This window comes from Tripterygium wilfordii, chromosome 22 (assembly GCF_013401445.1).
Source record: "Tripterygium wilfordii isolate XIE 37 chromosome 22, ASM1340144v1, whole genome shotgun sequence".
Classification (NCBI taxonomy): domain Eukaryota; kingdom Viridiplantae; phylum Streptophyta; class Magnoliopsida; order Celastrales; family Celastraceae; genus Tripterygium; species Tripterygium wilfordii.
In genome coordinates this window covers 2,131,901-2,146,040 of record NC_052253.1, presented here as the reverse complement: position 1 = coordinate 2,146,040, position 14,140 = coordinate 2,131,901, and the positions used below count along the sequence as shown (strand labels likewise).

Sequence of the window (14,140 nt, the reverse complement as noted above, 5' to 3'; positions counted from 1 at the left end):
AAATTAGAGTGTTCTGTACCAGAAACTCCATGTCCTCCCTTCTCCTGAAGATAGGTTGCAAATTCATTTATAAGAGAAATTGGATTTGAGGTGTAATTTACCATATCTCCATGTAATGTTTTTGCAACATGGACTCTTGGTTTAGAAAGTCCCTTATCCTTAGCAAACTTTGGTTTCAATTCTGGATGGAGAACCCAACACCGTTCAACTAGATGTCCCAGATGATGACAATGTTGGCATTTTAAATCCGGTCGCTTGCCTTTGTATGATGCATAAGCACGAGACTCAGAAAGGTTAGGCCTTGCTTCCACATTCATGACTTTCCTTCTTAATTCTTCTCTCTGAATCATGGAGATGACAGAAGCAAGCGATGGAAGTTCTGGAGACATGAGAACTCGGCTGCGGAGATCTTCATATTCAGGTCCAAGACTTGCTAACAACTGAAATATTTTGTCCTCCATTACACGATTGCGAAGAATCGTGGCATCAACTGTGTGAGGACGATACAACTCAAGTTCGTTCCACATCTTTTTAAGACAGCTAAGCAATTGAACAAAAGGTTTTCCGGCTTGTTGAAGATTCACAATATCTCGCTGAAGTTCAAAAATTCTGGCAGAATTATTTTGTTGGCCATACATATCACGAATTGCCGACCACAAGATAGAAGCAGACTCTGAGTAACTAAAGATCTCTGCAAGAGAAGAATCCATGGAATTAAGAATCCATGACCGCACCAATTGGTCTTTTGATAACCATGCTCCATAATCTGGAGATTTTTCATCAGGAGAAGGAATCTTTTCATCAATAAAATCGAGTTTAGATCTTCCACCAAGAGCCAGTGTAATAGATCTGGACCATGGAAGATAATTAAACTCATTAAGAAGCACAGAGCACAACCGTTGATTTGGATTGGACTCTAACTCAGGAGCACTTGAAGCACCTGTAGAATACGACTTTGCGCCAGAGAAGATAGAATCGTCGTTTGCCATAATTGTTGAGCAAACAAGAACTTAAACAAGACAATAAACCTGCTCCGATACCATGTAGAAAAAATAGAAGCAATTGTAGAGAATAGAGACAATATTTGGTGTGTATGTATATTGATGAAACATTACAATTACAATCTCATATATATAGGGATCAAACATTACACCCTAAGACAAATGTTCCATAATTTGAGGAGCAATTTATGGAACAAAGGTTCCATAATTTGAGGAGCAAATTGTGGGACAAAGGTTCCATAATTTGAGGAGCAAATTATGGGACAAAAGTACCATAATTTGTTCCATAATTTGAGGAGCAAATTATGGAACAAAGGTTCCATAATTTGAGGATATCAATAAGGTCAATACTACTAAAGACAAAGCGTGACATTTATCTAATTTTTCCAACTTGTTTGAATGGATTTGAGTGAGTAATTGGCCCTAGCAAACTGTAAACTGTGTATTAAGTTAGGTTGGGCGATGGACATCCGCATGATCAATGCTAGTTTAGGGCTTCAGTTTCGGTCTTCGGGGAAAAATGGGGGTCGAGGTCTGCTGTAAAACAAATTACAGTAGACCCCACCCTAATAAATATAATGAATTTAAAATTTTTAAAAAAATAAAATAAAATTATTAATGAGTTTTGGTTGTGTTTACGAGTTTAATGATATAATTTTTATTTTAAACAAAAATTTAAGTTTATCATAATATAGATAGATGAATATTATTTGAACCCTATTTTTTATTAAGTACACCCTACTTTAGTGTGTTTTTAAATAGTTAATGAAATTTAATTAATAAAAAATGGAGTGCAAATAGTGTTCATCATATAGATATAGGATGTTTCAGGTTTTTATTCAAAAGTTTATAATTTTTATTTTTTAATCTTTAATTTAATTTTTTTTTGAGACAAAAAAATATATTGTTAGGATTATAAATCCAATTAAAACACATTCATAATTTTTTTTTAAAAAAACATAATTTTGCAATGACTTTAAACTCATTACAGCGGGATATGCTGTACTCGGGATAAGTCAACAAACACTGCAGAAGAGTTCAAAGATATTTCCAATCTACATGTCAACAGCCTCCACGTGTCCCTCACAGTACCTTCACGAATTGTCGATACGAACCTAGCAACCCGTGAGGGCCCCACAAAACGAAACCCCAGACTCTTAACATAGAAGATTACAGAGGCGGATGCGGATCCAATCAGGGGACCCATGTGAAGTCCAACCAGATCCCATGATAGCCGTCAGATAAAGTCAACGATTTAGATTGACGGCCAGACTCTCAAGGTAGAATATTACAGAGGCGGATCCAATCAGGGGACCCATGTGAAGTTCAATCAGATCACATGTTAGCCGTCAGATAAAGTCAACGATTTAGATTGACGGCCAGACTCTTAATGTAGAAGATTTCAGAGGCTGGCCGTCTTCCCTTCCCGTCTATTGGTTCATATAAGCCCGGTACCTTCCAATAAGGGATCCCAACGATTCTGATATTCAAGTTGCACGCAAAGAAGCTGAGAAAGGAAAGAAATCACCAACTTCATGACCACTGCTGCAACGAACAAGGTTTGTCAATCTTTCTTTTTTTTGTTTTTCCTGTTCTTATGATAACTTATATATATATTGCTTAGAACTTTGCTACTCACTTGTCTGTGCAATCGATCTGAGGCGGGATTTTTTTCTTGGTTGATTTTTGCAGATGGAGACTGAGAACAAGAGTGGAGAGCTGAAGCATTTAGGGTTTGTGAGGATCGCTGCGATTCACGCGCTGGCATACGTGTTCAATCTCTACGAGTACGCGAAGCAGAACTCGGGGCCTTTGAGATCCACTGTCGGGCCTGTGGAGGGTGCTGTCACCACCGTTGTGGGTCCCGTCTACGCGAAGTTAAAGGGTGTACCTGAGGGTCTCCTTGAGTTCGTTGATGGAAAGGTAGAAGTCTGACTTGCTAGTTTAGTTTTTTATAGAAATATTGCATGTCTGATTGTCAACTTGTTGAAAATCTTCCATACTCACTTATCGCGCATGTTTGCATACTTAAACCAATATGTGTTCAAGAGTAATTGCTATTTTCATGCTTGGTCATTTAGTTGGACTGTGAAGCTGCGTTTTATGGCTGCTAATTTATATTTTAACTGCATCTTCAGCCTGATTTTATAATGTTTTATTTTCATTTACACTACAGCACAGGATCGATGAATATATTTGATTTTGTGCCTAACCTGTATGTGAAAATCTCAGTAGTTAGATTTTTTTTAAGCAAGACCAATTAATTGTGATTGTTGCAGGTGGATGATGCTACTCATAAGTTTGATGAGCATGCCCCATCTCTTGTCAAGCAAGTTGTCGGCCTAGCCCATAGCTTTGTGCGAGAGGCATCAGAGAAGGCACAGAAACTTGTTAGTGAAGCTCGGACAGGTGGGCCGCGCGCTGCATTCTATTATGCTGCAACAGAATCTAGGCAGTTCCTCTTGAGTCAATCTGTGAAGACATGGGCTAAACTAAACAACTATCCGCAGGTACACTCTGTGACCAAAATAGCTGTGCCCACTGTCGCCCACTGGGCGGAGAAGTACAATAATGTAGTGAAGGCCCTGGCTTCGAAAGGTTATCCAATCGTTGGTCATATCCCATTGGTTCCTGTTGAAGAGATGGGGAAAGCATTCGACCAAGCTGAAGCAGGGAATGAGGAAGTTACACCTTCACATGAATCAGAATAAAGTGTGTCCTTTGTTTAGTCGGTTTATTTCTGGTCGCAGTGCTCTAAAATCTAAGTAGGTTTGTTGTTGGTGTGTTAGCAATGTAGATATGAACCTTGTAAATGAGTTTTAGACGCTCAACCCTTGTGTCAATGAACGAAAATGGCTGGTAGATTCTACAGAGTAGGAGCAAGTGTGTATGCGTAGTTTGTTTTCAAGTAAGTGGAGTCTGAAGTTATGAATGTTCTTAATTAGAGTTGCTTAATATTACTGGTACGTGGCAAATTCTAGTCCCTTTTTCCGCACATACAACCTGCTTCGAGTTTTTGCCATTTAGTCGTCCTTGCAACGTGCTGGCAGCACTTGGGATTGACGGGACATTTGGTTGGCATTTACAACGTGAAATGTGAATGAGACGAGGGTGAGAATTGCTCATTGTCAAACTCATTTCATGCTCATCTCATTGTTACACTGATTCAATTATGAATCAAATGTACACTCAATTCAATTATGAACCAAATGACTCGTAAGGAGTAGGGACTACGACTACCTCATATTGTTAGAACTTGGGCAGTTGGTTATACTGCGAATACATTTGTGAGATTGTGTTGAGCCGATATAGTTTTGGCAAGTGGGCATGACTTTGTGAGCCAGATGACGTGAATTCTTGAGCTAAGGCAAGTTTGTCTCGAGTATTTTCTGTTCGTTTGGGAAAGAATCTGGGCCGTGTGGGCCTGCATTGTAATGGTATTCGGGAGGTGAAATTATTTGCCTTTCGAGTATTGGGCCTACTTAACGGTAGCCCAATTAAGAAGCTCTGAAAGTTCGTCCACGGCTTCAGCCTTCAGGCAGGAGTACGGGCTGCGCGGCCCTGAATTGCAATGGCCAGCTGCACATGAACCTGTGTTCTTTCCGGATATGGGACCGCGCACGATTTTCACATTCTTGTTGGCCTGCATTGCAATAGCCAGCTGAACATGAACCTGTGTTCGTTCTGAAACTTGGGCCCACACACGATTTTCACGCCGTCCTCCAAGCTCACAATGAATAAATAAAAAATACGACAAATGCCATAACTCTTTCTTTTTGACTAACAGAGCTGGAGAGGAGAAAGGGCTATGACTGTGTCTGATAAAACCAGCTTGCAAAAGCTCATTGACTGCCTTCTCAATTTCGTCTTTCTGCAATGCACCATATTGATATGGTCTCTTACATGGTGGTTGAGCATCATTTACCAAAGGAATCCTATGATCATGATCTCTCTCTGAGGTGGTAAAGTAGTAGGAATATGAAATATACTTTCATACTGAGACAGTAAATTTTGCAATTCAATCTCCTGCCCCTCAGTAAAATCTGTCTTTTCTCCATCATTGTGAATTACATTAGCAGAATATAGGAGGCCCGTGTGAGTCAACAGCAGCGGTGAAGCTGCAGAAGGTGTACAGGAGTTACTTAAAGAGAGAGAAATGTGAGCTTGTAACTTTTTAATACTAATAGTGCGTAATCATAACATTAATATTTCTAATATTGTATAAAAATGATAATTTGATCTTTTCACTATAATTTTGTGTATAGACTTATCATATTCAAAAAGTGATGTAAATATAATATTTTTGTGGTGTGTAGATAAAATGTCTCAAAGTAATATTAGACTAATATTTATCTATATTATAATGCTAATGTATTGTCTTTTTTTTAAGGTCATTTGCTCTATTAAGAAACATGACAAAGTTTTGTTTATTATTCAAACTGTAACATGAACATGTCTGAATGATTTGACAAAACTTGACAAATTGTTTAAGATCCAACACACATAAACTCAAGAAGATCTAGAATGAAAATCTTGTACCCAATATCTACACCTAAATGAAAATAATGAAGAATATAAACAATATATCTAAAATTTTTTAAACTTTAAATTGTGAAAAAATAGATATAGAAAGAAAAAAATCACTTTGTGCAGAGACATTATAAAGGTGATCGTTATTTGTATGTCTGTGTATTTTTTTTTTTTATCTAAACGTTCAAAAATTCACTAATGAGCGCCCGCCAGTCATTCACAAATAAAAAATACTATTACTAATTTCACCCGTGTTCTTTCTGAAACTTGGGCCCACACGCGATTTTCACGCCAATCTCTAACTAAAAGTTCACAATTAAAAAAGTACTTATTACTAATCTCACCTCTGTGTTATTTCTAAAACTTGGGCCCACACACGATTTTGACACCGTCCTCCAAGTTTACAATGAATATAAATAAAATAAAAAAAATACTATTACAGTAATTTCACCTGCCAGACTTTATTATAATGAGGTGCCAGACTTTATTATGAGGAGGACAAAGACGTTAAATCAATGGTCCTGCTTACGATTTTGACACATCAAAGCAACGTGAAACACGATTCCAACTTCTGAAATTTCTAACCACCCAAACTCCAAAACTCCGGGATGGGGTTGTAGTTAGTTACAATTACACCCAAATCCCCTTTTTTTTTGTGTTAATGAGTATTTTGGTCATTATAATCTTTGAATATAAATAATTTTGTAAAAAAAATCATAAACATAAATCTTTTTTTTGACAAGGAATCCTTGAAAAATATCAAATATCCCCTTACCTCAAACAACTTTAATACTTAAGTCTGTAAAAGTAACCAAATCACATGAGACTTTTAAGTCTTAAACTAAAATTTAGTACGAAAATAATGTCAAATCATACAAGAGTGAATTTTAAAACCTATAATTTCTCATGCACATGAACTAAGAGGTTCAAACATCTCACTTAACTATTAAAATTTAGAATCAACGATTTTTTGTTCTTAAACCCTAAATATTAAATCATAGTAACTCTTAAATCTTAATTAAAAAAAAAAGTTTTTAAAGAAAAGGATTTGGAGGGATTTAGGACTGTAATTATAACTAATTAGTAATCACAGCCCCACTTTTTCCTAAAGTCCCAATCCCTCTCAAGGACCGCATATTTTTAACTGTTCAGTTAAACGGAAGATATAAAAGTAGAGTTCCAAGAAAACCTCAATCCCCTCTCTCCTCTCCTATATATGTATGGACACACACAAGGACACTCTCTAGAAGTTTACAATCTCAACTCACTTCCTTCATCAACCAAACCAAATTTGTCTTCCTCACTGCTGGTATTATACAACTCTAGTACCAACAGATTAACAAACAAGCGAACACTCCATCGCAGTGTCGCTGCTTTCGCCGGAGACATAACACATCCTGCCGACATCGTGAAAGGTAAACCTCAATAATGTTCTCATTGTTGGTTTTTTTTTTTCTTGTAAAAGTTTTTTTTTATTTTTTATTCCTTTCTGGACTTCATATTAAGGTTTCAAGAGTAGAATCTAGCAAAATATTATACTTTAATGGAATTCGAGCGGCAGGGAATCAGTGGTGGCTGGGATATATATATATATTCAGTGTCGGAAATGAAAACAAGAAAATACTTTCTTTTTTCCTTTAAGAAATTGATAATATTTGAGGTATATATGTTTAGATCTAGAAAATCTTGCACAGTACAGAAAAAAGACGACTGAATTTGGTTTGATCATTGATGAAGTCTTGAAGATGGTGTGTTTTCAAAAAAAAGAAAAGAAAAAGAAGCTTTGTGGTGATGGAGAAAAACTCAAAAAAGAAGTAAAAGACAAAAAAATGCATTCGCCTTTTTCTTTCTCTTTTTTTTCCTTTTGTGGAATTCGTACAATAGGGGTCTCCAAGTTAATGAACACAAAATCTAAAGCATCTCGAGTCAGCTAGCTCCATGTGCATACCTTAATCCTCTAATTGATGTGCAAATGGAACATCAACCATTTGTGTATTAATGTAACACATTAATAACTAATTTCAATAACTTGTGTTGGATAATTGTTGGTGTAACAGCCCTCTCCTCCGCGTTAATAATACCTAATCTCATTGTCACAATGTCACTTAGTAACTCGCCCAGCACTACTTAGCTTAAGCTTGACATTGCAGAGGCTATGGTCGGGTGCTTCAATTGGAGCACTCATATTGGTTATTTTTGCATATATTCACTCTTTCACGTTCTATATATATACTACATATACAGTTCATAACTCCAACATCATATGGCTACTAAATATATATATATATATATACATGCAGATGGAAATTCCAACACTGATTAAAAACAAGGATGATGGGGAAGACTTGAAACAATTGGGGTTCCTGTGGTCCGGCACATTGCTCTTCTTGGCATGTATGTCCAAGCTGTACGAGTACTTGAAGCAGAACTCCGGCTCCTTAAAACCCACCGTCGTCTTCCTGGAGGGTAAAATCATTGCTGTAGTGCGTCCCTTCTACAAGGAGAACAAACGCCTCTATAGTCTCCTTTTGTTTGCCGACGCCCAGGTAATTAATGATTTAAAGTTGTATAAACATATATAGTTAATTTATTGCTTAATTAATTAATTAGATGACTGAATATGAATGGCGATGTAGGACTAGTGTCGAAATAATTACAAAGAAAAACAGTTAGTAGGATTGAAAAGTCACCTTGTCATATTTGTGCGAAATTTGGTTGGGAGACTCGTTTCGACGTGATTCACAATATATGCCAGTATGTCATCATATTTTTGACAAATTCCGTCTCAACTAGGCTCCAGAACTTGTTATCTTTTACTTTTGAAGAAAATAATCATAACTTGAGAATGTTCTCTCTGTCTGATGGATATTATTCCAGTGTTTGTTTCCTTGAATAAACGTTGGATTAGTCCTTGTTCGTGGTTCCTGGCAGCATCAAATGGTTAACTACTTAATTGTGGTGCATGCAGGTGGACAAAGTTACTGTTATAATTGACAAGCATGGACCGAATTTCGTGAAGAAAATTATGAGCATAGTCCAATGGGCTACCCAGACAACTGAGGAATTATGTGACAAGACCAGAAAAGGAGGGATACGTAGTGTCACAATGCACGTAGGAATAAAGGTTGCATTATTTGTGATGACTGAATCTATGCAATTACTGGTTAAGTTGGGTCACTTCCCTGCATTGCCAACGTTTCCAGGGATGCCAACGTCTCTCCCGTCGCTCGATCTGCCAACGTCTCTCCCGTCGCTCGATCTTAAAGTCACTGATCCTTTGACGGATCCAATCAAGATAGGCACTGATTTAGCTGAAAATGTCATTTGACATTGCCAAAAAGGATTTGAGTTTAGGTCATGATATATGATCAGTGATCAGACACTACACTCTTGAATTATTATTATTATTGTTATTTTAAAATCAAGACTCTTATCTACTCTTGTGTTTTCTAGATGCATGTAATATTGTTTTACTTAGTAGGATGTGTTATGTTCTAGTTATCTCTAATGGGTGTTTTCGAGTACTAGTATTACTTTGTTTTTAAGATCTTTACATGTATGTGTGTGTGTATTCTGGATAAAATTGGTTATTTGTTCCCTTGGTCACATAATTTTTGAGCTTTTAATGAGACATTTGATCAACGTCGGTACGGCCCTTGAAGAGATGTTGGGCCGGTCGGGGCTGCATTGACGGGCTTTGAGGCCCGTTTGCAACCTCCAAGAATCCTTATCAAATCCCTAGTTGTCGTCTTGTCGAGGAGGTTTAAGAATCCTACTAGCTCCTTTGGATCTTCTGGCTTTCTGCTCTTGTTAGGTGAACCTAGTTCTTGCAGGTCATGTCAGGGGCTGGGGTTGGACTGGGCTTTGGGGAGGTCCATGGAACATGTATTTGGGTTGTGGTGACCATGGGCCTTAGGCCCGTTATTGTTTAGGCCGTTGGCCTATTTAAGCTGAAGTTGGGTCGTGAGCCGCAATGATGTAATTTGATCTGGTGCGCACCATGTTGACAAGTGGGGATCTCTAGCAATATACAAATTGGGAAATTCTAAAAGTTATAGAGATTAAAAATTGAACGGTTGCAATTTTAATAATCACAATATACAAAAGTAGGCCTAATAGACTATAGCAAAAATGATAATGACTACGAATCTTTCAATATTTTTTTTCATATATATACTATATATAATATTATAATTTGGTACGTTTAATCATATAGATTAAGAGAACCACAAATAACTCAGATGTGTGTGGTATAGAGGTCTCGATTTCAAACCTCGATCATCCCCTTCCCATGTAATCATATATATATTGGCCTACTACCGAATGAAGATTTAATGCATTTTAATTGAAATTATAATCTTGACCTCTATTTGTTATGATTATGGGCTGAACCATGCACGTGATTTTATATAGGAAATTAATAAATATATAATTCTAAAAATTAATATAAGAAATATGGAGAAATAACCTTTCATATTAATAGGACCCACTGCCAAAACCCTTTAGAATCTCAATGAATGTTGAGCATTATGAAGGTGAGTTGATCAATTTTTGGACCCACAAAAACTTTTAACAAGATCCCATCTCGACCGTCCAATTTATTAGATCGATCATAGTGATAGTTTTCATCTTATGTGCTATATATAGAGCATTCTTTGTCAAACGTAAACAACATTGTGTTATATCTATGAACAAGGTTGGGCGATCTGATCTCTCTAATTATGTAATTTTCTCCATGGTTTTTGAATTTCCTCGATGGTTTTCAATCAAAAATCAATATTGATAAAATGCAGATGGAGATTGAGAGCAAGAAATCCACAGTTGGAGGTGCTGTCACCAACTTTTTTGGTCCTGTCTATGACAAGTTCAAGGGCATCCCTGATGTGTTTGCTGATAAGAAGGTGGAATTCAATACTACACATTTCTCTTTTTGATTCATTTCTCTTGAACCATACTATGTTAAATTGAAGGTGAATGACAATGCTTTTCTTCTCTAAAATTTTATTTTATATTTTATTACGAAATTAATCAACCCAATTCTGGTTCTTCTCCAATCTAAGTTTTGCTCACCTCTGGAATGAATTCAAGAACATACTAGAATAAATTATGATTGCTAGTCGAAATGGTTTCGAAGAGTTACAATGACTGAACCTACTAAGATAGCAATTTCCACCCAAGACGTAGTAAGTATTTATTTGGAAACTTCCTATTTTCCAATAGAAATGTTGACCTACTTCCACACCCGATAGATCGTATAATCCTCTCTAAGTACTCTGATAACCTAGAGCAATTTTATTCATTTAATCACACGCTCTTAACATTTAATTATCATGCAAGGATTCTAATTAAACAGGAGTGGTAAAACTTTGATTGTAATAGGTGGACAAAGCCTTTCAAGAGTTTGGCACAAATGTAAGTAGTTATGCAAAGCAGGCAGTGACTCAAAGCGACAATGCTATGAAGAAGGCACAACAGGAGACCAAGAAATTTTTTGATTCGGCCATACAAACCGTCCAAAATCCTTTGGCAGCAATGCGTGGTCTCACTATTGGTCTCACTATTGCTATCACGAAGGAGTTCATCATTGCAGCAATGAAGGATATGCTGCACAAGCTCGATGGAATCTTCTGTCATCCTTTTCAAAAGATTGCCGGAATGTTCAAGCATAAAGAAGATTAATCCCAATTCGGTTGGAATCAAATTGTTTTTCTTCATTTCCTTTTGTGGGTTTCAATCTGGTTTGCTAAAAATCCAATTTGGGAGTCTTGGGTGTGGCTTATGCTATATATTATGAATAATCATGCAATGGAGATCTAAATCTTTGGTCTTTAATTAATCCTCTGTCTATATATATACATATGTCCTTTAATTAATCCTCTCTCTCTCTCTCTCTCTCTACATATATATATATATATATATATATATACACATACGGTCATAGCTGTTATAAAACTCAATGTTCATACTTCATACCATCCACCCCACATAGTCAAGACAAGGTTGCAATACAACAGCCTCACCTTGTGCAGAACTTCTTCAGGAATCAGGATGATTACAGATCTTATATGTTTTTGGTATCGACAAGATATGTATTTAGACATTACACATTAACATGCTAATTAATGGTAATAGGCAGATATACTCAACTAATACGATATTTAGGTAACGACAATCAAACATCTTTAAAGGAAGACGAATTCCACGATAGCAGTGTTACATGGACAAATTATTTAAACTCATGAACCAGTTTGGAACATTCACAAAATCACAAACCAGTATTCTGTTGCATACATCATCATAGTTTACGACAGGATTACATTCAAATGTCCACCAATTCAGAGACATCCACCCGCTAATGGCTCTAGAATTTTCTGCATCAATGAAACAATATTGTTAAAAACGACACTCGATATTGACAAATTTAAAGGTCATCTCAGCTTTGCTTTACACACAGCATCTCATCATTGATACTCTTATACCAGAAATTTGAATGTCGGTTAGTATAAACTACTAAAAGTAAACAGACTCCTTCCCAATTCAGTAGACCCTCAGACACAAGTTCAGATAGAAAGATCAAAAGTTGGAATTCATGTCCACTGTTAATGATGATAAAGCGCCACTCCATTTGATGCAAATGTGCTATTTCATCCAGAATGTCCTTATAGCTTATAGCTCAGTTGACATAGCTAAACAGAAAGGGCTACCATTGACAACTAATCACAAGTATCCCTATTTCTACACCGTACACTTTTGCTTCAAGTTATGAAATAAGCATTACGTTAAAGTCAAATTACAAAGCAGTATATAATCAACTGACGTAAAGAAGTTCTAAATACATGCCAAGTTGAAGAGTAGAGAGACTAGCAAATAAAATGGTTTAGCAAATAGCAATACAAGAGTAGGCTTCGGTTTTGTTACATATCCTCACCTTTCTCAAACACAAATAAAATCCTAAAATGCAAGACTTGTCATTGGAAGGAAGCCTACAAATATCTATGGGACTACACATATACCGCTTATATGAAAACATCACATGACTGGGAATCGTGCTCTCTGCCACAGCTCAACTTCCCAGCTTCAATATCACTAACATACCTAATCAGAAATGACAATAGAATGCCCTAAGAACATCCAGTTCATGGCACTACAAAACTTGCTGGAACGAGCATATAATCCAAAACAAAATCTAAATATTGTTGAAACAACAACAAAAAAAAAAGGTTTCCAATCAGTAGATAGACACCAAGAATTTAGAATGATAATATCTGACGGACTCAGAAGAAAATTGAATTAAAAGCAATATCGACGCGGTGCGGAATCCACTAAGATATTATTAATTCATCAATCCTCCTTTTTTTGCCGAAATGGCTACACGCCTACACCTTTATAAATACTAAAAACAAGGAAACCCTAACAAAATTAAAAATACTAATTTGACTAGAATTCCTATTAATTACTAAAACTCCTAATAATTCTATTAGAAATGGACTTCTAATAAGGAAAGAAAATAACTAAACTACCTGCTAATTAATAAAGAAAACTACTAATCTTGTCCTACATCAAATATCCTATATGTAAAATTCCAAGATTCATGAAGGTTATTCACCAAGCAACCTGAAACTCTCCACATTTAGCAATTAGCATCCTAATCACAACATCTATCCATTCAAGTTTACAGGACAAAATCAAGAAGAAACAAACCTTGCATTCACTTGGATGCATCTTTGTAGGTCTGCTCAAGGACCTCATCGTAGGGGTCCCTCCTTCCAGAAGCATGGCTGATCTGAGGATCCCATCGCAGCTGAGCATTGTGACGCTCGAAAGTCCAGAACCCGTACGGACGAATAGGCAAGCTATTATCATCCATAAACCTCTTCCCTGCGGCCTTCATCTTGTACAAGTGCTCCCTCGTTTTGCGGTCTCTCTCCTTCGGATCCTCCATCAACCTCAATATCAAGTTCTCCGCAAACTCCATGATAAATCCCATTGTTCCTCCTTAAAAACAAAATTGCAAAATTGAATTTTATTTCTCATTCAGATTTGAAACTCCGATCAAGGAAACGACTAATTTTTTTTCCAATTCACAAACCCTAGAATATCAACAGAATTGGAACTCCAAAATTGATCAAACAAATTACTTCAGATACGTCAAATTGCGATCAGGCTCGGACATGGAACTCTGAAATTGAAATCGCTAAAGAGAATAGCAAGAGCATACCTGTTGTAAGGGCTTGAAAAGCAAAACCAGCGTCTTCCAAGTAGAATCGTTTGAGTTTGAGACTTCACATAACCATGGAAGTATAAGGAGATCTAAAGATTATCCTGAAGCGGGCCAAGGCCCATAAAATTAAGACTGCCATAGGCCCATAAAATGCAAGTCCAAGCTACCCAAAAAGCCTATTAGTTTGGGCTTCAGTTCAAGTCCAGCGCATCTTTGTAACTTTCTAATTAAAAGCCCATCGGTTTTGGCTTGGATATCAAATTATCAATACCATGCCATTTATCAGGTATTTTGAGTAGAGATGACAACGGGTCGGGTACCCTTCCAATTAGTAAATATCAAAATTGTTTCCATTTAAGATATTCTATACCAAAACCGTTTCAAGACC

General features: G+C 36.6%; 3 protein-coding genes across 3 annotated transcripts; 2 read left to right on the top strand and 1 right to left on the bottom strand.

Moving 5' to 3' along the window:
• Nucleotides 1-2,399: 2,399 nt before the first annotated feature.
• LOC119991285 (REF/SRPP-like protein At1g67360) lies at nt 2,400-3,981 on the top strand. The gene is made up of 3 exons (XM_038837610.1): nt 2,400-2,560; nt 2,694-2,924; nt 3,281-3,981. The coding sequence occupies exons 1-3, from the start codon at nt 2,537-2,539 to the stop codon at nt 3,710-3,712; spliced, it is 687 nt and encodes a 228-aa protein (XP_038693538.1). The 5' UTR covers nt 2,400-2,536; the 3' UTR covers nt 3,713-3,981.
• A 2,746-nt stretch (nt 3,982-6,727) lies between these two features.
• LOC119992049 (REF/SRPP-like protein At1g67360) lies at nt 6,728-9,018 on the top strand. The gene is made up of 3 exons (XM_038838657.1): nt 6,728-6,946; nt 7,832-8,077; nt 8,500-9,018. The coding sequence occupies exons 2-3, from the start codon at nt 7,832-7,834 to the stop codon at nt 8,857-8,859; spliced, it is 606 nt and encodes a 201-aa protein (XP_038694585.1). The 5' UTR covers nt 6,728-6,946; the 3' UTR covers nt 8,860-9,018.
• Nucleotides 9,019-11,648: 2,630 nt separating this feature from the next.
• On the bottom strand, nt 11,649-13,872 carry LOC119990803. Its single transcript, XM_038836905.1, has 3 exons — nt 13,750-13,872; nt 13,233-13,526; nt 11,649-11,902 (listed from the first exon to the last, which is right to left on the bottom strand). Exon 2 carries the CDS (start codon nt 13,516-13,518, stop codon nt 13,240-13,242), a length of 279 nt encoding a protein of 92 aa, XP_038692833.1. The 5' UTR covers nt 13,519-13,526; nt 13,750-13,872; the 3' UTR covers nt 11,649-11,902; nt 13,233-13,239.
• Nucleotides 13,873-14,140: the final 268 nt, after the last annotated feature.

Coding starts and splice junctions, on each gene's coding strand:
- LOC119991285 (XM_038837610.1), top strand. CDS start 2,537: ATGACCACTGCTGCAACGAACAAG. Junction 2,561..2,693: donor CCACTGCTGCAACGAACAAG/GTTTGTCAATCT, acceptor TGATTTTTGCAG/ATGGAGACTGAGAACAAGAG. Junction 2,925..3,280: donor TTGAGTTCGTTGATGGAAAG/GTAGAAGTCTGA, acceptor TGATTGTTGCAG/GTGGATGATGCTACTCATAA.
- LOC119992049 (XM_038838657.1), top strand. CDS start 7,832: ATGGAAATTCCAACACTGATTAAAAACAAGGATGATGGGGAAGACTTG. Junction 8,078..8,499: donor TTTTGTTTGCCGACGCCCAG/GTAATTAATGAT, acceptor TGGTGCATGCAG/GTGGACAAAGTTACTGTTAT.
- LOC119990803 (XM_038836905.1), bottom strand. CDS start 13,518: ATGGGATTTATCATGGAGTTTGCGGAGAACTTGATATTGAGGTTGATG.